The sequence below is a fragment of the Temnothorax curvispinosus genome, unplaced genomic scaffold (assembly GCF_003070985.1).
Source record: "Temnothorax curvispinosus isolate PA1 unplaced genomic scaffold, ASM307098v1 QBEX01004246.1, whole genome shotgun sequence".
NCBI lineage: Eukaryota > Metazoa > Arthropoda > Insecta > Hymenoptera > Formicidae > Temnothorax > Temnothorax curvispinosus.
The window spans coordinates 275,638-299,597 of record NW_020214026.1 but is presented as its reverse complement, the minus strand read 5'-3'; the positions used below and the strand labels follow the sequence as shown (position 1 = coordinate 299,597).

Here is a 23,960-nt window from a genome sequence, read left to right as displayed (position 1 = left end):
AGAGAGAGAGAGAGAGAGAGAGAGAGAGAGAGAGAGAGAGAGAGAGAGAGAAGTAAAGAATATTTTCGTCTTCTTAAATTGAACAAATTTCACACTGTTAAAAGCAGGATTTTATATCTAAAAATATCTTTGAGTATTCTTCGATATACATATACATGTGTATCCTATGTCGATTAATTTTAGAATTATCTCTATTAATGAATATAAGTTTCAACTTAAAAGAAATAAATCTCCAACTAACTTCGAAGCAACTTCCTTACGAGACCCCGAAACTCGCGCTGTCGTCATTAATGCCACAATATTTCAAGCCAACTGAGTCTGACATTATCAAATATGTCCTACCGAGAGAACGTAGGCGAGCCTTATCGAAGTAAAGTTTCCAGTCTCGTGCCCTCAAAAAAGGGTTCCGGCTTTAATCGCGACGAGTTCGGCCGTGTCGCTTAGTCATATGCATTTCTATGAAGTTGTCTCGACTTCTGTACACTTTTGTCTGTGCTTTTCCACCCCGACGACATCTACGTCTGCTGGCAGCGATCTCTTGTAAATCCGTTGAACCCGCTGTATCTTCGCGAAGAGATAAGCCGGCGTGGAAAGTATCAGAACACAGAAAAGTGAAAAATCAAAGACAACCGAACGAGAATAATGTATTTTTAGCTAACTTTTATTTTTTATTTTCTAGAATCTCTTGTTATTGGTTTCCTCAAACTTGGTTACCGCAAATATCTTTACATTTTATAATAATTTTCTTTTTCTTTTTTAATTTAAATTGGTGTAACATTTGAAAAACTGATAAGAATTATAGTACAGTTTGGCGGAGCGTGGTAAAATGTATATGTACCACGCTCTACCATTCGCTCGAGAGGCATGCAACTTAATTGATCTCCCGGGTAACGAGACGGTAATAAATCGGTAATCCAGAAATCCGTAGCAAGTACGATGAAAACGGAGATGCACTGCGGCCGGTCTCTCAAAAATGAAGAAGATTACAGACAAGATTATGGGAGACAGCAGAGGAGCAAGCGTGAATAAAGCGCGGATGGCGAAGATAGTCGAGCAAGATTTTGGTGACTGAATTATAGAGCGAAATCGCTCTTTGCGTCTATGAATATTGGAGCCTTCTTGGAAATATAATCTATAATTCATTACAAGCGAAAACTCGTCAGCCTAAAATTAATTGAATCGGTTTTTCCACAAACTTTTCGACGAGTCATTTAAATTGCGAACCGAGTTTTTATTGACGACTTGTCCGAAAAACTTTTTTCCAATATAACATCTATATGATCCATACATAAAGAATTAAAGAATAATTTAGAACTAAAAAAAATCTTATTTTTACTTATAGTTAGAATTTTTTGTTTAATTAGAATTTGTAGTTTTAGGTGGTATTTTTAATTTCTACTTGTTACCTCGATATTTGCTATCGTCCCATTTTCAGAATTTTAATCGTTTGGTAAATATCATGATTTTTATTGAAATAAAGGTTAAAATTACAAACCTTAATACAATCATAACAAAAACAGAAACAATGCCAATTTATTCAAATCTATTGATCGACACATACGGCACTAATGACGAGAAAAAGAAACACAAAGGTAGATGGTTTTGTCCTACAATTTCGCAACTGCATTTTTCCTCTTAATCGAAAAATGACAAACTTTTTACAGCAACCACGTTTGGTTACCTTTTAAATAAACTTTTCGAAATTTATATTTCATCCGCTTGGACTCTCTCTCTCTCTCTCTCTCTCTCTTTCTCTCTTTCTTTCTGTTGTGTTTTAGTGGGAGATTATTAATCTTTCCGAGGGAGATTATCCCGACAAGCTGTAGGGTAGAAAAAAGATTGCGAGGGTGACCTGCTCTCCCGGTCCCGGTCGCGAGCAGGTGCGGGCACCTGCTGGACGAAAAAGAGAAAGAGAGAGAGAGAGAAAGCGATCAACATCCCCATGATCGCGGACATGGGAGAGGAGGACGCGTCTCGTAATCTATGCGCGCCAAGCGCGTGCAGAAGCGCCAGGCCACCCCTGCTCGGGCTGCGGAGGGTAGTAGAACTACGAGGTGGCGGGCAAGGAGCCACAGTTGGTTGCGGGCTGTCGCCCTGAAAGCAAGCACGCGCGCTTCCGCGTCCCAGGTCACGGCACGCGACCCTCGTGATCGCGTGATCGCGCGTAACGAAATCGCGCGCGTCGCATATCGAGCGGATCGGTGCCGACCAGGCGATCGTCGCGGACGACGGACGACCGAAACGACGAACGATGGTCAGTCCGCCAAGGTCTTGTGGACACGCAACAATACACGGCACGCCGTATGACAGTGACGACGATCGGCGACGTTTCATGTACATCCCAGCGTCGCTTCGATTTTTGATCAGCTACTGATTTATTTCTGACAGCGCGTTGATAGTTTTTGTGTTGATTATAGTTTGCGTTTCTCTTTGCGCGCACGGCTCTTCAGCGTGTGAACGGTGGAAATCTCGGTAAAATGAATCGTGAGCGGGACGCGGATATGCTACGTGATAATTGCTTGCTCCAGATGGGTGCGGTAAATTGAATCGTGCAACTGTGTTCATGTGTTTAAATATCATACGTTGATAATTCATTATCTCGACAAGGAAGAGAGAGGGAGAGAGAAGGGGAAGGGAAGGGGAAGGCAGAGAAGGAGGGAGAGGGAGAGAGATCAAGCGGATCTCGCGAGTTTATCAGAGAGGAAATCGAGAAAGATTGTGAAACCTTATATACGTATTGGTGAACACGTATATTGTGTGACAGGCATTACAGGCAATTTAAAAAAATCTTAAAATATTAAACAATAACCGAAAGTTTACGGAAGTGATGCGCGGAAGAGGGATCTGATGACAAAGAGTTCAACGGACACGCGATCTAGTCATGGAGAAGAGTAAGCGAAACCGCCGTTCAGATGGATCGTCATATCGCGCGAAAAAGAGGAACGCTGAGATGCCGGCGCTTCACGCGCGAACACTACAAACGGAGCAATCTTTTTGAGTCCGCGAAAGAACGAAATTACTTTTTTTTCTAACTCGACAAATTTAGCAGTATATATACATATATGCACGTGTATATACCCGAGCGAGCTTCCGAACAATTTCGTTAAGTGTGCGCAAGTAAGTCATTCTAGTTAATCGCCCTTTAGCAAGGAGCTTTAATTCGAGCTAACAATAAAATAAACTGACGACGTCATGAATGCGGCGTGCGAAAAATGATTTCACTGTTAATCGCAACGGACACGAGTGCCGGGCAGGTTATCGGTGGGTGATCGGTGGGTGATCCGCGGGTGATCCGAGGGGAGAGAGAGAAACCTGATGTGAAAAACCGAACGCGATCAATCTTCGTCGTGCGAGGTCGTGAAAGGCCAAAAGATGTTCCCGCCATCTCGTCCGCTCGACGCGCGATAGTTCCGGTTTGCAAATTCGACAGGTTTATAATGTCGCGACCGGACCCGTCGGACTTGATAATCGAGACTATACACGGCGCACGCATGTATGAAACGCGCGACGGATGGTATCGCGCTTGAATGACATGGCACGGCCATGTCAAAGTTCGCGTTCGTTGTTAGAGTTGTCGGATCTCACGACAATTTAATTGTACAAAGCGTCGGAAAACATTGTTAAACGTTGTTGATTCTGTTTTCGCGGCCGTAGAGATAGCTAAGGGTCTTCCCGACGCAGCTTTAGTGGCGTTAAGAAGGATTAAGGCTTGTCTATTGCCGCGCGCGAATTCCCCTGTGCACAGTGCACACACATCAGTAATCCTCTGTGATTTCGCGTTAAACCTCAACAGCAATAACGAAGCAATCATAAAGTGCATTAAGGAAAGCATGCAGCATCATTCTGCGACAAAAATAATTTTGTCTCCTTGGGAAGAATCGACGAAGCGTATTCATAATAATTTCAGGACTGATAAATTATTGGCCGTCGGAAGCTCCCATTTTCTGTTAAGAAGATAATGATCAAGATTCGACGTGAATAAATAACAAGAGAGGCCGAAAAATAGCGAGAATATACCGTACATTTTTTCGACCGGTAATCATCGGTAAGGAACTCCGAGCAATGCTTACACAAGCGCTTTAACAAATTTTGTCGCGCTACACGAACGCAAGTAACGGTTTGTGACGGAGACATTAGATCTTGCTGCGGTTGCACTATTGTTTGGAACGTTTTAGAGAAGCATGAAAGAAAATCTTTTTGCCACGAGGTGAGATTAACAGCAGCGTTGCCCGTTGGAAAGGCAAGTGGGTGAAAGGAAAAGACCTCGGCGATTAACGATAACGAGCGACGAACGCCGAGGGAAAGAAACCATTGGAGACGCTGTACTGAGAGGAAGGGCGATACGACAGATACATTTTGCAACGTAGCTTAAATAACGATTATCCGCGTACAGAGCGGAGAAAGAGAGACGTTTTTCGAATCGAAAGGAGACTCAAGGGAATCACGGGACGGAATTTCATTACCGCATTAGTCCGAATAAATACTCGAAGGATTTTCTTAGGTAAGATCGATCGCAAGGTCCCAGAAGTCTGCTCGTATTCAACATCTATATCCTCCGGAGGACCAGAACGAGGGTATTTCCGAATCTCTCAATCTTCCGTCTTCCCTGCAGCTTTCTCTCACTATCTCTTTCTCTTTCTCCGCTGTCTCGTCTTTCCTCTCGCCTGTAGTGCATATCCAAATTCTCCTCTCCGATTTGAGTTGCCTGATAAGTTTCAGTTGCTCGTGTCATATCGCGAACATTATGCATGACCCGACCGTCGAGTACCCGCATTTGACGTTCACGATCGTTTCACGTCTCGTGAAAGTAACAGCTTTGGCAAACGTGGATAATTCTGAGGGTTGGTTTAGCCTGCGAAGTTGAGTGAAATCAACGAGGGAAGCACGGTGATCCTACGGAAAGACCGAGACGTCGCGTCGTTCGGTTAGAGAGATAGAAAGACACGAATTCGTTACAGTAGAATCGTATGATAGGCGACAATGAGAGGACGAACGTGGAAAAGGCGAGGACAATTCAATGTCCGCTGAACGAAAACTCGTTGGTGTCATTTTTTGAAATATCAAGAACTTTAACGAACGCTTCGGAGAACGACAATTAACGATGACAAACGTTAAGACACGAATTTGGAAGCAAATGTCGCGTTACGTCTTACAATTAGACGCGATCAGCAATTCCGGCGACGACGGCCAGGTCGGATAATCCTATCGACGATATCCGTGCCGAGTGCCGTGAGGGAATAATCTCTCGTGAGAGAAAAGGTGATAAGATTACGACGGGCTGAATATTTCACTTTTTCTCTCGCATCGTTCGGACGGCGACGAAAATCCTAATACGATAGAACGTGCAAAATAAACCCTACTATTGTCCCAAAATAATAATTCCGGTAATCCACAAGGGAACGACGTGTTGGAGATCGGACTATTAAACTTCCGATAGTGCTACGCGATATTTTATAGTGGTTTGCGGTCCCAGGACGATCGTTGTCGCGTGAACGCGGATTTCGGAGACCATGGACAAGTCGCGTGCTCGGACGATTGTCCGGCAGACAAGGAGCCGCTCATCAACCGTAACCGGAAAGTTGGTGCCGGGATGTTGCACGCCGTTATGTTAGGTAGCGGTCCAGGACGGGGGAGACGCGAGTGGTATCCAGGATTTTATCTCCAACGTCGTCGTCTTGCCTGTAAGATGAATCGCGGCGAACAGGAAACTCTCTTCCGGCAAAGCCGTCAGATCACGCGGATTGTACCTTCCCGTGAGGACCTTGTATTGAGTGTCCTCAAGTCGCCAATCAATCAGCAGCAGCAACAGCAGCAACAACAACAACAACGACAGCAGTGTCGACATCCGTATCAGTCGCACCCTCACGGTCACTTTAACTGCCAAGGTCATCCAAATAATAAGTGCAGTCATTCAGGTATACGAGACTGAAACATTGTTCTCGTAATCCTCGGTGATCCGCGTGATTCGCGTTCATTACACACATATATTGTTATCGCCCGAGCCTTAAGTAATTTCACGAACGAGCGTGACGTGGATAACCGTTGTACTGGGTCACGTTGCATTTGTTGCACGTCATAGAATATTCATACCGTGACTAACCAAAGCTCTCTCTGTTTAAATTTCAATTAGTTTTGCGAAGAAAATAAAGAATCAGTTCAAGTGAGTTTAGAGTTTAGAGTTAATCGAATACAGAATAATTGACAAAATTACATAGATGGAGCATAAATCGGAGTTTTTAATCTTTTCTTTCCATCTCGTTAAAAGAAAAACCCAAAGTTTAAATTTGCCATAAAATAAGAAATGTACGTTTGCTATATACATTTATGTAACTATGCATTTAAATATAACTATTTTTTTGCATTTTCTACACACAGAAAAATATCGTTCTATAGCCAAGAAAAGCAATTACTCATTTTATTTTATTTGGTTTGAGTAACAGTTTTCTTTAACAAAGAATATTTTCTTAATATTAGTTTCTTAATATACTCATCATAAGTATTAGAAAAGCTTATCATCATGTGCTTAAAAGAAGAATTTATTCTTCTTTCAAGTATATTCCGAAACTTTATCTAAGAAAAGCAACATAAACTTGATTTGAATATTTACTGATTTTTTAGGTAAGAATATGAAATACTTGGCTGTAGAACGACATTCTTCTAGGTTAGGAGGTTTTCGTGCGCGGTCCGGAGGGATACAGTTTAGAATATTGAAATTCCTGTCATCAGGTGGACTTGAACCCGGTTCCTCGTGGTTATGAGTCTGATACTTTATCACTAGGCCACATCTCTGATTATATTTTTAGTGCTGCAGTATCTAGTTTTGACAGAAATAATTCATTAATTTCAAGTATATTCTGTAAACTTTATCTAAGAAGCCACATAAGCTTGATTTGAATATTTACTGATTCTTTAAGTAAGAATATGAAATACTTGAAATCAATAAATTACTTCTGTGAAAACTAGATACTGCAACACTAAGAATATAATCAGAGATGTGGCCTAGTGATAAAGTGTCAGACTCATAACCACGAGGAACCTGGTTCAAGTCCACCTGAGGACAGGAATTTTTATATTCTAAACTGTAAGTACTACCCCTCCGCACAGCGCACGAAAACCTCCTAACCTACATTCCACTTAGGAACTAAAGAATTAAAGAAAATTAAAAAAATAAAAATAATATTAATTGTAATCATCAAGAATACAAATTCTTTTTTGAAGTAAACGATTATTCTAGATGAATAAAATTTTTACTTGATTCAAATAACGGATAAACTTCTCTCAAGAAAATGTAATATCTTTATTGAAGTATATGCTTCTCTTCCGTGGACTCTATATTGTAAGTAAACAAAATATTCGTATTAATTTACACCCAAAAAAAAATATTCTGCAGTTTAGCGGTTCCTGGTTCATGCTAGAGGATTTTCCTCTGAAATAGGGCCTTAAGAAGATGTTTTAAACTGTAGAGGAATATCCTCTAATCATGAGACTCTAGATTCAAGATTGTGCAGTCCTCTTAATATTAGAGGACATTGATTTCCGATATTCACCCGAAATAAATAAAAAAAATTATTTATTTTGAAATTTTATTACTATTTTATAACTAAATTTGTTTCTTAAGATGTAGTCTATGATTATAAATATTTTCTTGTATTGGAAAAAACACTTACCTTGGTGGGATCGAACTCGGGACCTCTGGATCGTGAGCCAACTGCCTTACATGGTAGACCACTTCTTAATTTGATGTAAGTGTTATATATTGTCTACATAACCAGCGCAAATATATAATTTTCCAAAAATCATCTTAATAAACAAATTCAGTTTAAAAAAAGTAATAAAATTTTGAATTGGATATAAGATATATGATATAATATTTCTTAATGTCGGGTGAATGTCAGAAACCAGTGCCGGCTTATTATGAAATTTTGTGTTCGTAAATATATTTATGAAAATAGTATGTTTATAAAGTTAAAACGTTAAAACATTCTTATCAAATCCTTACAAGGGCCTCAATAGACAAAAATAAGAAAACGTTTCTTATGGCATCCCTAATAAATAATGATCGGGACTTTATCCGGTTAGCCCTAATAAATAAGTATTTATGAAGTTAAAACATCCTTATCAAATCTTTACAAGGACCTTATTAGATAAAAATAAGGTAACCTTTCTTATGGAATCCTTAATAAATAATGATAGGGACCTCATCAGGTTAAAATAAGAAAATCTTTCTTATGGCATCCCTAATATATAACTAATGATCGAGGACTTATGTTATATAAGGCCATTCTTAATAAAGCCCCTTGCACAATACCAGGCAACAGGCAATAGGAACAGGGAATAAAAATCAAAAATCAATGTATAAATGCAGAATAAAAAGTGACACAGGCAATTAGACACAGGAGTTTCCGTCACGTTGGAAATTATGTGTCTATTGCCTGTTGCCAACAAATCATAACATTCGAATATTTTAGGTTGTAATTAACGATTTTTTATTATTTCCTGTTCCTATTGCCTGTTGCCTGGCATTGTGCAAGGGGCTGAACTTTCTACACGGGCGTCTCGTGGTAGCGTACGCATCGCGTAGCTAATAAGACGATCGTCTTTTAACTTTAACGCGCGCGCCGCAAATATCTAGCATATCCTCTTATTTTAAGAGGCTAATAGTAGAATTTACTGTAGAGGAATTTACTCTTGATTATAGCTTACGCATCCACTCATTTATAAAGTAATACGTATTACTTAAAGAAGGATATTCTTCATGTAAGATTTTTTGCTTAGAGGAACTGCTAAGAGGAATTCCCCACTTATCGGCAGAATATTTTTTTTTGGGTGTAATATTCTTGTTTCAAGTACTAAACTTGCTAAGATCTAGAATATGTTTTGAGTAAATGTGATACTTATGACGACTTTATGGTAGATTTGCTCATATATGAACTTATCAAATACTTGAATCAAGTAATATTAACTTGCAGGTAGTTTATATTTTTCTGTGTGTAGTATATTACCGTATTTTCCCGTTAACAGAAGCAATTTGGGGGTCGTGTAAAATCGTATTAATTCAAAATCATATTTCTTTTAAAGGCTTTCCGCCAAAGAGAACTCGCACGCATTCCGCGGAGTCAATTTATGCATTCTCAATTAATGAAAACGTCGCATGTAGCAACATGAACGAAACGTTTGTTGCATTTTAAATGTATTTTACTTTCTGTGCAAAATGAAAAAGACACGCTAACTAAAATGACAGTGACGACGTATGCATATATTTTTGCGCATGACGGACGAATATTAGATATATCCCTTCTGGCTGGAAGCGAAAAATTCGTATAGCTCATGAATCCGCGCGGCTTAACAGCGGAGAGGCAGAATTGCGAAGCCCGATTTCTGCTTGATCAGAAAGAGAGAGAGAGAGAGAGAGAGAAAGAGAAAAGTGTCTTTTCGCTCGATACTCGAGGCTCGATCCGCGACGCGGTTGGATCCGTTCATGTGACGGAGTTTTAATGTCTCGTCGTTTGAGAGGAAGAGAGAAACGGCGAGGGAAGTGGACGCTTTTATAAATAGAGCTCTGCGGATAATTCATTCGTGTTAATGTACAAGCGCGTGAGTCGGATTTGTGGTTTCCATTGTTCCGCCTTCCCGATAATTCCGCTCTCCTGCGTCCTGTCCTACACATCAGGATAGATATTATGTTATAACGCTACACCATTGCGCGGTGATATTTTGCGTGTAATCATCATTAATTCTTCGCAATGTGTTGAACTTTTAACGATCTTTACGAAAACCGAAAATAACCGAAGATTTTTTAATAGTCAAACTTCTCGGAAAAATAAATTCACGTCTAGCTTTTTTTGACAATAGATAAGATTGACATTTTATTCAGGACTGAATAATTAATAATATAAATATTTTCTGAATGTAAACATTTTTACTGTATTGAAGTATTTTAAAATTCACGAGATCGATTAAAGTATATGCGCCATTGACCTTTATACAGAGGCTGCTTATACAGTCGCCAATACAGTACGACAATCGTAATGTGGCAAGACGTGAGAAAAGCACAACATGTATGTACAACATTGATATTTCGTTACTCCACCTTGTAGACATCAAAGTTATTCGCGTCTGGCATTCTCTTATTTATTAAATGCATCTTTTCTATTTTTTGTGCGAGACACGGTAACCATATGGTATACAGGTCCCTTTTCGGGACGATCTACTCCGTTTTTAATCTTTCCATTTCCCATTGGGGATATTAAAGAAACTTTTACGAGTCATTCATTTCAAAAAAGCTGAGCGAAGAATCTGGACTGGCTGCGGTAATCGCGCTTGCTGCCTCATTTCTTAAAACAAACGTACTCTTTTTGTAAAATTACATGTTAAACTCGAAAATTATCACAACTATAATGAGATTATTGTTATCCAGGTGGCGTATGGTATAAAATTTATTTAATAAAACGAAACAAACTAATCATTAATAATAATTTATTACCTATAGTTTCGAGATTTTTTGATAGAAAATAAAGATTGAGATAATATACACGTACTTCTTTAAATAAATTAATTAGAAGAATTATTTGTTTACAGAAAAATCTAAAAAAGAATATTCAGGCCAAGTATAAAGTGGTATATTCATAGATATAATATCTATAGTCTGTTCACTGTTCTAGTGTTTGTTTTATTTATACGAGTCTTCTTATTTAATTTAAAAAATATCCAGGTAAATTTAACATACATAAAAAATATCCTCTGTCTTTAAAACTCATTTTTCTATTTTTGTTTTATCTGTGCAAAAACTTAAAATGCGAATAAGCTAGAAAAATTATTTTAGTTAAACATTTTAAAAATAAGATTCTATAATTTGAGTCTATCAAAAAATTTAAAAAAATTGAATTGTTTGAGCGAAAAGAAAATGCAAATTTCTGTACAGACAAGTAAATTATTTTTATAATCTTTTTAGATTTATAGGTTAATGAATTTTATAGGACAGCCAGAATAAAACAACAATACTTTTTCGTAAATTTTGTAGCAGTGGTAACATGAACTATTTGAATTTCTTACTATTATTTATTTAAAATGTTATGACATAAAGCAGGACACACACACACACACACACACACACACACACACACACACACACACACACACACAGTTTGCAGAAATATAGATGTAATTAATATATATTAAAGATTCTATAAATATTTGTCGGTATCATCTACCTATCGCGCTGACAATATTCAACAGATTTTTGTGCGTTTTTTTGCTTTGGACTAAATGAAAAATCGGATTAAATAAAATTAAAAAGATAAATTATTTATGATCCTCAATAGCTTAATTTGTAACTTCCTCACAGTATAGTGGAACCAATATTTCATTACGAAAGTCTTATTAACCTTAATCTGACAACAGAATTTTTACGAGGCTCTGAAGTTTTAATAGTACACTTAATTTTTAATGGAATAAAACTTTTTCAATATATAACATTCCATATCTCTGGTGAATCTATGGTGAAGTATATATGATGTGTAATGTGTAATCATTTCAGTTCAAATTTTTCAAAATTATGACATGATAGAACATTTTGAAAGTCGGAATTGAATTTAACAAAAATAAATGTTGAGAATAATTACTATTACTTAATTCATATTCTTGTAGATATGAAAAAAGTTATTTTTTGTAATAAAAGCCAAAGTAAAAAAATTGACTCAATATGAGCGCAGAACAAAGAATTTTAACCATAGTTCCGTTTAAATCTCTTTGTTAATTTTCACGTCGTTCTCTAAAATGTTTTATTCAAAGGAGTGTATTTAATAACAGATGTTATTATCGATCCCATTTCGTAAATAAGCTTCTCGATCGCAACCGGGTTTTCGCGCGCGCGTATTATATGATGGGATATTATTCCGCGGTTCTCTAGTGGTTAGAATTGCAAATGCCTCAGTCTGGGCCGCGTCAAATATTTGAATAATCTCCGCACGATGACTGATCTATCTATTTACCGTCGACGACTCATCCGAGGTTCATCAATTGAATCCTCTCATTGGCGGTCCTCGAAAACGTAAAATCACGAGATCGAATTATCTTTGCGTTCGCGAAACATGACGCGATTGATATCTATTATCATATTACGTGTAACGGTTAAAGCTGAGTTTCTGCAGTTTGCGATGCGCGAGAATTTAATGAAACAATCCTCAAGTTAAATGAGGAAAAAGAAGTATTCTATATCGCGTTACTCTCATGAGCCTCAAGGATCGAGCAACGACATATGAAAATCGGCACATCGCGATCGCGGCGCAATCTCTGACTCCCAAAATTGGCCCCAATGTCAATCCTGGAAATGCCCAGGTGACAACGAGAGTCTTCCACGAAGCAAGGACCAATGCTCTAGACACGCCGAAAAGCGGTACGGTGCCGCGACCGCCTACGCTGCCCTTCGGGGCAGCGAGGACGAGCTCGTGGCTGAGCAGGGTCTCGAGGCGGAGGACGCCGCGTTGAAGACGCCCGGTAGCGAGACCGAGGACACCGAGGATAACGGCGCGAACGCGGAGGAACCACCATCACCCGCGCGCCGTTTCACTTTCCTACGTCGCTTCCGCTCGCCGCGCTTCGGCGAGGCGCACCACAAGCGGGTGCCGACGCCCATGAAGCGGAAATATCGGCACAAGAAGAGCAAGGATGACATCATTGACAATGACGTGACCGGCGCCGAGGAGCAACCGCCGAGTCCCGATCCCGAACAGACCGGCGTGCCCGATCCTTACTATCCGATCTACCTGCCGATCGATCAGGCCTTCAAGGCTAAGTACGTGTTCCATCATAAGAGGGGCAAGACCTTTCAGGAGCGCCTCTATGTGTTCCTCGAACATCCCGGCGGCTGGCTGTGCTTCATCTATCATTGCACTGTGTGAGTATTCACTTCCGTTTCAACCATAGACCGATGTCATTTTTTACGTTCTGCAACTAACACGTTTTTCGACATTTCTTATATATAACTATAAACGATTTGCAAAAACACATATTTATGTACACTGCTAAGACTTTAACTAAATGAGCTAAACAAGAGCTAAACGTTAGAAGACACGAATAGAAAATGCCGCGTCAGAGGCTCCTCCGGTTTCCGTTCGTCGTGCGGGCATCGATTTTGGCGTCGTAGCCTTTGAAACCTGGCGTGCCCCAAATCCTCGTCAACGTCGAGGGCTTCCTCCGTCTGCAATCGAACATTCGCTCGATTCAGTCTGTCTATCAGGCGCAATCTTTGATTTTTGATCGGAGAAACAGATCCCGCATAGGACTTTATTGCTCATCACTGATTCGATAAACGATATAACAAGCATCGACAGTCGAATATACCTTGAGAATATTCGATTTCGAAAAAGTCAAGATAAAAGAATTTTGTATATTCTTCGCGAGAGAGAAAGGAAGAGAGAGATTGCTGATATCTTATATTTTCGTCGTTTCACAAGGAATTCATATATTTTATTAAATGCTAAGCGACTAGATCTCATAACTTACTCTATTGTATCTTACAGAATTGTTAACAATTTGCTGGACTGTTACGTATGAACGAAAAGCATTTAATTTTTATCAATTCAATAAAAAAGCTGCTGTAATTTTCAAATTTTGACTATAAATACGACATTAACTTTTTATAATTTTACAAATATTTTAATGTCTGATAGTTTATTATTTATATGTCATATCATAATAGGCTTACCTACTGTGTGTCACGAGAAAACCCATAGATCGAATAGATTACTTTATCCTTCGTATTCTTCTATAGTAGGTATATCTATACTTTAAATAATATATTATAATTCAATCGTGATACGCATATTTGTGCAGTTTCATAAATTTATTCTTATATTTCATTGAAAAACGCGAACAAATCAATTTGAAATTTCTTGAAACGCAAAACATGGCAGAAAGAATAACTCTTCTCCCACATGTGGTATTTTGCATTTGAATATACGAAGAACGTACGCAGATAATTTTATGGGAATAAACACATTCGTTACTGTATATGAAAATGTGTTTTCATTGTGACGCTGCGATAAAACAATAAAACCGATTAATTTTATCATAAAGTTCTCCTTAAAATTAATATTTACGCCTCAATTTCTATGCGTTAAGAATATTTATGTTGCCTCGATAACATCCTCATTTATTATACATATATTCGCAGAAATTTTTGTCCCATCATTGTCTCATAAAATGATGATATGTTGCTATAAAGTTCGTATTATATCTTAAAGGGGAGGACCATGTAGTGCCCTCACCGATTTAAATAAATTTTTAATATGTTGTAGGGTTAAAAAAAACTCCCCCACTGATTAATGGTAAAGTAGCACGATGCAATACTCGAGCATTCGCAAGATATTTGCATAGATATTTCGATGCAAATATCTTGCGAATGCTCGAGTATTGCATCGTGCTACTTTATCATTAATTAGTGGGGGGTTTTTTAACCCTACAACATATTAAAAATTTATTTAAATAGGTGAGGGCACTACCTGGTCCTCCCCTTTAAGACAAACTGTTTGTTAAGCTATTATGTCACCTGAATCTAATCCAACTGACAAATTACTTGACAAACTACACAGGCGTGATACACTAGACGTTATTATTCTACTGATTGTTGTAAAGCTTTATACTTAGTAGCTTTATACTTAAATTTGTATGAGAACATTATTAGGATGTATATATAACATACAACCGACCATCATGCCTATCGATCAAGGTCGCATATATTCCGCGTATATTCCGCGACGATTAAATGTAAAAATATTCATAGACAGTTGTGTGCGATAATCTTCCTACGATCTTATCTAGTGAATAAATTTACTGTAAAAGCTGTGAAAGCCACCAATGTTCCAGCAAAATACTAAAAAATTTATTGGAAATTTAATATTAGATGCTATACATGCATGCACACAGAAAGAGAGAAAAAATTACGTCTGAGATTTTCCAATATTGTTTTGATATGACACATCTATACTTTTCAACGTATTAGATTATAATATAAATTCACTGATATATTAAATTTTTATTAGAGAAATGTCTACTAAATCAATTATATTCGACAATATCTTTTCAGGTAATAAGTTTACTTTATTTATTAATTTTATTTGTTACTAGCTGGTTACCCGGGCTTCGCCCGGGAGTCGTTTTTTCTTCAAACGACTTCATTTGTGTTTTAATATCCTTAATCGAAAAAAATTCCTTTATCAATTCGGATACCGATTCCCAAGAAGATCGGTAACAAAAAACTATACAGTTTATAGCACTCTCTAAGAAATTCTACCCCTATTTTATACACAATTCTTTAAGATTCGGTCAATTATTTCCCGAAAAATTGGAAAAATTTCGGATACCGGTTCCCAAAAAGATCGGTAATGAAAAACTATACACTCTATAACACTCCCCGGAAAATTCTACCCCTATTTTATATACTTTTGGTAAAAATTCGATCGAATAGTTTAAGAGTGTATAAAGAACATACATACATACATACAGACATTCTATTTTATATATATAGATTATATTAATAAAAGTAAGCTAAGGTTACATTTTAAAACATGTTACATTATGTTTTAATGTAAAGTATAATTATTTCGACATACTATTTAACATATGTATACTAATATTAGAAGTTTTCTTAAACTCAATTGTATCTGGAAGTATCCAATTATATACTGCGCATAATAAAAGTACACTATATTTACGAAGTATGATTCTTCGATAGCGCAAAAGACCTAAAAGTTTCGTACAATTATAAATTAATATAAATCCCGTGTCAAAAGAACTTTCCGTAAAAATAAACGTAAAAGTAAACGTAATTTCATCGAAGTACGAATAGAAATATATATTAGACATATATTGGATACATATTGGATATATCGGTTTAATAAAAAGTTTTTTACGTTAAAATTAAAACGTTAAATTTAAAAAAATCCTTTGAATGAATAATTTTCATGAGCAATGAATTCTATATCTTTTACAAATTTTTCGTGACCGTTAACTATGAATCCCTAGAAATCCATATTTTTAAATGTCAAATGTTCTTTGATGTATTTCGCTGCAATGCATATGCACAAACGTGCATTTACTATAATGTTGTGTCTTTTATAATAAAATATAATCTCCGTGCAACAAGATTTTTGAGGTCGTGCATAATATCGAATTCCGATTGCAAATATAGTCTCGCGAATGTGTTCGTGAGAAGAATTACGACATCCATGTATAATACATATAGATATATTGAGATTCACCTGCACGCTATACCTTTTAGTGCGCAGAAATTCGCTTTTCATCTTCTCGGCTAATTTTTCAAATCCTTATTGTAAATCTTAATCGACCGCTTTATCGATGCAGTGCATCGCGCGAACTAATGACGTAAAAAAAAAAAAAAAAAAAAAAAAAAAAAGACGACATGAGATAGCAAAGCAAACCCCGCGTATACGAGGGCATGAACGATAATTGCTACGATCTAACGATCGATCGCAGCGGCGCTTTCGTTGTTTGTACAAGTAATTTATTATTGAGCGTTACCTCGTTAAGCAACGGGACGAGCGTGCGGCATTAACGAAAGCGCGCGGTCTCCGCGCCGTGTAGTAGCTCTTTAAGGTGGCGTGTCGAGGGCCTATAATTCCGACGTATGTACAACGCTTCGTGGTTGCACGGGTCACCTTCATCGACCTACTATGATAATTGTCTAACATATTCCCCCTTTTTTCCCCGAGCATCGCTAGGAACTCATCCATCTTCCGCCAGGCGTTGGACAGACACCTCGCTACTCGCAAATATAAGCATACTTTTTGTTTGACCGTGGAAATGCCAAAGTCACGAAAATGTCCGTTGAATAAAACGCAAAATAACAATCCAACGTATCATCGGGTCTTGGAGAACTCCTGTTTTTTTTATGCAACGAATCTTTTCCTCTGAGAATTTCTTAATGTTCCAGGTATCTTTGTTCAAGTTTTTTAAGAATAAATTGGAGCATTTTTTTACGTCAATTTAAAATAGATTTAATTATCATCTGGATTTTTTAGTCCAACTTTTCTACTTACTCGTAAAAAATTTTAAGGCAAAAAATTAAGAGCTGCTATTTATTCCAAACTTGAAAAAGTTATACTGAAGAAAGTAAAGAAAAAGTAATAAATAGGCTTTACAGCGCGTATAAAATTTTCACCTTTTAACTTCTAAAAGATAGAACAAAGAAAATAGAATCTTCTACAAACAAAAAAAGCTGTTAAATATTGAAGAGAAATCTTTTAAAATGATACAAAACTTATTCATAAATCTAAGCTAAACTTACCTAAAAATTTACAATTTTAAACAAGATCTAGCACTATTTGCAAGAAGAAAAAATAAAATTTTTGAAGAGACAATTTAAAGATTAAAATCTCCGAATAACAAAATTTCCCTGAGCGTGCCCAATTCTCCAGGTAGAAAGAGACTCTCTGAGAATTTTACATTTTTATATATACATATAGTGGACATCGTGTGTATTTAGTGGTAAGGAGATATATACGAAGGATTTAATATCTTGGAAAATACAGAGTTTATTATAGGACATTTTGTAGAATTTAATTGAAAAATGAAACAATGAAATCTAATTATCAATATTAACACTTGCGCACGTCAACGGATGGCTCGATGTGTGGCTTATGGCTAAAAATGTATAAAATGATTGAGTGTGTAGATCCATTGTGCATCCCCTGCATATCAATTAACCTACATGCGATCGAGGGGAGATAGAATGTGCGTGTGTGGTTCCTACAGCAATAATGTCACGTTGTGTCGCATTATTTATTCATACTCATCGCAGTTTAATTACAAAGGGATCTCTCCGAGGGCTCGAAATAACATAAACTTCTCGATACTCCGATCGCACGAGATCGTTCGACATGCGCAAATAAGTATATCTGCGCATTAATCATTCTCTAGAAAATTGAATTTGTCCTTACGCGTGCTGCACTGAATCTCGATTCCCGCGGAATCAACAAATTAACTGACAAATAATGTAATTGTAATTAATTGATGAAGAGAACAAATAATATACAGTATATTGCGCGCGATTGATGAATGCAATTCCCTTGTCGCTCCCGACAAATTGGAAAAATGAAAAGATCAAAGATACCTCGCTGAAAATCAATCCGTGTACGTCTGTTTATGCAACTTTGTAATATTACGCCTTACGCCCATGCTCCGTATTTTATATTATTGTAAATAGATCGCGAGTGTCGCTCATGTCCAACATTCCGTTCACTAAACTACGTGCATTTACGTGCAAATCGGTCGTGATTTTTCAATCGGATTGATTTTACTCTCATTGGTCAGATTCGCGCCTTCTGATCGCGTTTGAATTATTGAAAAATTTAGCAACAACCTTGCACGGCACGATATGTAATCTTCATGGGCATCATTATATGCGCGATATCAATATATCAGCTCACGCGCGCGCGCGCGCACGTGCAATTCTCATCTAAAAATAACACGCCGCACGCAAATAGCTTGCATATGCATTGGGCCTAACAACATGCTGCTATTTACGCCCGTTCGAAAGTAGGCCAGTCGAATTAGAATTATCTCCGTTAACAGGACTTTCTTTTATCTTTTAACGTCACTCAGGACAATACACTTATGTGTCACTGTTAACCATTGCAGCGTTTTAAAAATCACGATAATTGTATTTTTCGACAAACAATTATTTCATTCAAAATTGCAACGAAAAGCTAAAATTAAAGCTTTCAGATTTAAGTGAAGTTGTAATGTAAAACTGTTTTGATGTCATTTTAATGACATATTCTCTCATTTTCTCTTGATTTAATTTCTGGAAATTCAATATTGTTTTATTACATATATAGTTGAAACAAAGGAAAATTATAATATAATAATAATCTATATAATATAATTATAATTATAAATGATGCAAAAGAGAAAGGAATTCTTTGAAGAGAAATTTATTGGTTGGGAGTTGCATTTGCTATGTCTCGAGGTTCAATTTGATATGCAGTAAACGGGCGGATTCCTCCACAAATTCCTTCGCTTTCGAGATTGAATGACTCTTATCCCTCTCGCTCTTATCCTCCCTTCTCGATCACATTAACATTGGGTTAGTAATAGTACGATAATAGATATAAATAACAGGCACCGTAACGCCGATCAATAGGATTACTCGAGCAATTAAATATTTACAGTGGCGTTTCGTGCGCAGCGCGACTTCATTAGTCGGCCGTCTAACGATTGTATGAATGATGCGGCATTAAAGCCGCACGAAAAATCACATACGATCATGCAACAGTCGTATGTATTATACACGCATGGTTGCAGGTTGAAGGTGAGTTTACGAAAAATTTGAAAATTTACTTTATACTGTCGGCTTTTAGAGAAAAAGCATATACGAGTTCCAGGTTCCAGGATTATTTTGTATAAGAAACTGGTATCTAAAATGTAGCGATACTAGCAACTAATAAAATAAAATAAAATAAAATAAAAAAAAAGATGAAAATCATAGGTATACATATGTACGGCGTAAATATGTAAAGTAACCACTAGAACTCGCAACCATGCATGCTTTTATATAGATTAGAGCGTTGTTGCTCTTAAAGTTAAGGCGTTAAAACATGAAGGGAGTACAAATGGAAAAATATACAGCTGTCCGGGAAATAGTTGTAAAAACAGATTATGTAGATGTTTTTAGTATAAAAGAAAAATAGATATAGGTTTCCGGAAATGAATGGCATGTTCGATATGACGGCAGAGTACATCGGGCGCAAAATGAAAAACACTATACCGTGGCAATGTCCGACTGTAGCGTTTTAACTTTCGAGTCGTCAAAAGCAGCAGTTCGATAACGTGGCATATTGTCAAGAATGCGACTCATCTTATTTTGAAAATTCCCGTACAATCACCCCTTTAAAACTACAAACGAAACTAGCGGCGATACAAACACGTACAAACGATTCCGAAACAGCACCCGTTTGCCGATTTAAAATATCTCTAAGAACGGCGAAGATAACTCTTAGCGTAAAATCTGATTTTTATTGCATATTTTTATGCGACTCATCTTATTTTGAAAATTCCCGTACAATCACCCCTTGCAACAAGATGCACAAAAGAATTTTAGCATATCATAGTTATCTGTTATTCGCATGTTGGGCAAACTCGGTTAATTTCGAAAAATTTGTACAAATTTGTATTAGCTAACTTGATGTATCTCCTTACTAATCACACGTACAACTATTCCACAATGTAGAAATATCTCGGGTTCAATTTTAGATGTACAGCAAAAAATGTAACCACGTAACTCTGATAAAAAATTTTTTCGCTTACTTATAAGCATATTTCACTTTCCTTGCACATTATATCTTTGATTTATTATTTTGATTCTTACTAAAAAAAAGAATTGAGTTCAAGTTGGCCGAAAAATGTGACGTTAAGATCATATATACGAGAAGTGCACAAGATGTGTTAAGACATTAATGACAGAAAAGTATTGTACAATATAATGTGTATAAAACATAAAACCAAAAAAGATCTTATAAAATTTTAACAGTTTTAGTTTCTCGCTTATTCGATCACTCGTCCAAAATCAAATGAAAATATAAAGCGTCGGCGAAATGAAAAAAGCAAAGCAAGAGACCTTACGTATATTCACAACGATCGATTTGTTTCGCGGATACGTTGCCGCGTTTTGTTTTGATAATGAATTATTTAAAAGGTTGCGGTGCTTGGCGACAGTTTGAAAGAAATGAAAAACAGCCTATTGAATAATGCACGAATCCGCAAAGTTTTTCAATGAATGATGCCCGCTGGAGTAGTAGATGTACTTCGGTCGATGTATTATATACCTTTCTTTGCAGGACATGAGATCGAAGCATAATAAATGTATATGTAATGCTGTTATTAATATCCTAGAGCTATTTCTCTATATATAAATGTGTACTTATATGATGTAAGAAAAATATAAAAATCCAAGGAAATCGGCCAAGTTAATGACTAGGGCACTAGACAAATAAAGATAACACTAAATGGGGTATGACATAAAGGGGCATCATAAAGTATGACATCGTAATGTGCTACAATTGGTCCTTTTGCCGCTATCAAGATTTTGTATGAAAAAGTTTGTTTCCATTCCTTCTAACAATTAGTGAAAGAACAGGTAAGCTTAGCAGCAGTTTTATTATTCCGAGTATTGGAATTAAAACAAAGTTTTAGCTGACGCGCAAACTGAAATATTATACATAGCCAATATGCAATATATAATACATAGTTAATAATAATGTAATTTATGTTTCAATTCACATTTCAATCATTGAGTATATTCGTTGCGCTGTAATATGTTGGGTTTGCTGTTTAATATCGGTGGTTTAAGCGTTTGTAATTAGAGGTTTAATACTAATTTGGATTATTATTAATGAAAGTTTATTAATAATAATACGAAATTTACATTATACGTCACATAAGGTGATCCAAAACCATCGTATCTCTTTCATATTTATTTCTTATATTCTTTGTTGAGGAGTATCTCCAATATCATATGTCATCGTAATCACATTTCATATTTTCGCGTCAGAAATCAGATTCTACATTTATGTAAAGATCTAAAACTAAAGAAAAATGCAATAGTTCGGCAGCATCAACTTCTTTCTTTAATGATTATTACAAACGTATCACGAAACGTTTTTAATAGTATGAGAATGATTGAGCTAAAAGTTAAAAAAAAATAACGAATAAATTCAACGAATCTAAAATCATTTTAAATGTGAATGTGTATATGAATATGATAGCCCACACTTTTGATGAATCAAATCGCTCGTTCCAGGCGAAATTTTATAGAATCAAGCTTTAATCTATATTTATTATGTGATATAGAGTTAAATTGAGATTTTAAAGTCGTTTTAGATATAAATCTGATTTTAATATTTGATATTCTACGCTTCTAATGAATCGACCTAATCAATTATTTATCTGACTAGAATTTTATAGTAGAACCTCTCTCTCTCTCTCTCTCTCTCTCTCTCGATCAAATTGGTATATTGGCCATATATATATATATATCGTAATGTATTTATGTTTTCAGGTTCATGGTGGTATTGGTGTGCCTCATATTTAGCGTTTTGTCAACAATAGACCAATACAGTAACTTCGCAAACGAAACTCTGTTTTGGATGGTGAGTAGCCCGTGTTCTTTATTAAGTGCATAAACGTATATTAGTCCATAACTGGACAGAATATTAAATGCATATCTAGGTCAAATAATGTCAATAATACTATTTAAAGAAGTACTGCAGAACTGCTAGATTAAGAATATTTTGTCGCAACTGCATCGATTGTATATGCAAAGGAAAAGACATACCTTTGATGTGTACAAAGAGTATACAGATCTAACGAACTATAATACCTTTTATCTATATAGAAGTTCTTTGACCAAGAATCTTTTTTTGATATATCGAGGCGAGTCATCATTTGTTGCAATTGTTTATATATATTTAATATTTCTATAATCTTTGTGCTTATTAGAATTAGTTTGGTAAAAATTTCGGTTTAAGCAAATTCTGCAAATTATTATTCTTTGTTTATTTTTGTAATAGAATTTTAATTACATCTGCTTACACTTGTATATTTTTTGCTTATTCCATGTATTTTTATATTCAAATTTAAAACTCAAACTTAAGTTTTGTTTTCGACGGAAGAATTAAGTACATTTCTGACAGAATGCCATTGATTGCAAAGCATGAAATGTTAAGCACTGACAATGGTCAGGAATTTGTAAACAAGAGTTTCATAACGTTCCGTATAAGAAAGTTAAAGCAAACTTTATTTAATTAGTCTTTGAAAAGAACACTTTAGATTTGTTGGTTCGTCCGAGAATAGACTTTACAACAGTTTCCAAGGAAGAACTTTTTCTCTTCTTCCATCACCGCGTGTCGAAGCGCTGCACAAATAAAATTAATTCTTTCTCTTGTGGCGGATCTGTGTCAGATCACGGTGCACCTGCACGCACCGCAACCCGACTACCACTAAGATTGATAAATAATCTGCAAAAAGCACGGTGGCAAAGCGCCGCGATTTCGCGAGAACGCTCATTTCTATTTGATTTTCTAGAACTTTTGCGTGTAGCGTCGTAATACATAATAAATCGTTAATTTCTATATCGTTATAGGGTTTTCTATAAATGTGTGTATTTTTATATTAAGTTCTTAATGCGCTCTTTTAGATTTCTATTCGACTCTTCCATGAAGTGCGCAGATTATCATCGATATGAAGTCAATGTCATTCGTGAATCGGTATTCCATATTGTAAGAACTTCTGCTCGAGATTTCTTTGTCACCTTTTCCCACGTGAACGCGAAGAAAGTAAGCACGCGTAAAATGCGAAACTCGCTCGTCAATGTGTCCTGGATCATAAAGGAATACAGTATAAGCTCGTTCTCAACAATCTCGCTCATTTTGTTCTAACGTCCTCGTTTTTCTGACTAAGGTATCCCTTTCATGTAACGGCGTTAGTATACAATCGATACAATAGCAACCTCCATCAATATTCTATCGCGTTTGTTACATATTCATTTTAAAGATGATTTGCTAATGTCCATATTAATCTATAGAACTATTCCGCCACATTTTCCTCCCATCGACGTTGGATAATTAAACCGTCAAATTATCGACCATATACTAGCGCCATTTAATCCCTTCCGGTCGAAATCACGTATAAACCTTATTCTAGATATATTTTTATATAAAATATAGATTTATCGTTATAATAATAATAGAATAAAAAATCTTTAATTTATAAAGAGAAAAAGATAAATGGATACATAAATAGAAAGAAAAATTTTAAAATCTCTCTCTCTCTCTCTCTCTCTCTCTGTTATATGTATGTTACGTTATGCTTGATACAAAGTTCATAAACGTCATCTATATTTCTCTCTCTCTCTCTCTCTCTCTCTCTCTCTCTCTCTCTCTCTC

The 23,960-nt window shown here is 36.4% G+C and overlaps 1 protein-coding gene across 10 annotated transcripts in view; it reads left to right on the top strand.

Annotated features, from left to right (window-relative positions):
• The window catches only part of LOC112453319 (potassium voltage-gated channel subfamily KQT member 1), a 75,313-nt gene that overhangs the window by 28,110 nt on the left and 23,243 nt on the right, over positions 1–23,960 (top strand). For 6 of the 10 annotated variants that reach the window (XM_025014017.1, XM_025014018.1, XM_025014016.1 and 3 more), the window contains exons 1-3: positions 2,091–5,915; positions 12,337–12,895; positions 22,076–22,166. In XM_025014017.1, coding sequence (XP_024869785.1) covers positions 5,591–5,915; positions 12,337–12,895; positions 22,076–22,166 — 975 coding nt within the window. In that variant the 5' untranslated portion in view covers positions 2,091–5,590. Of the gene's footprint in view, positions 1–2,090; positions 5,916–12,336; positions 12,896–22,075; positions 22,167–23,960 lie in introns of those variants that run through there. The other 4 variants (XM_025014020.1, XM_025014021.1, XM_025014013.1 and 1 more) reach the window with 3 other exon arrangements.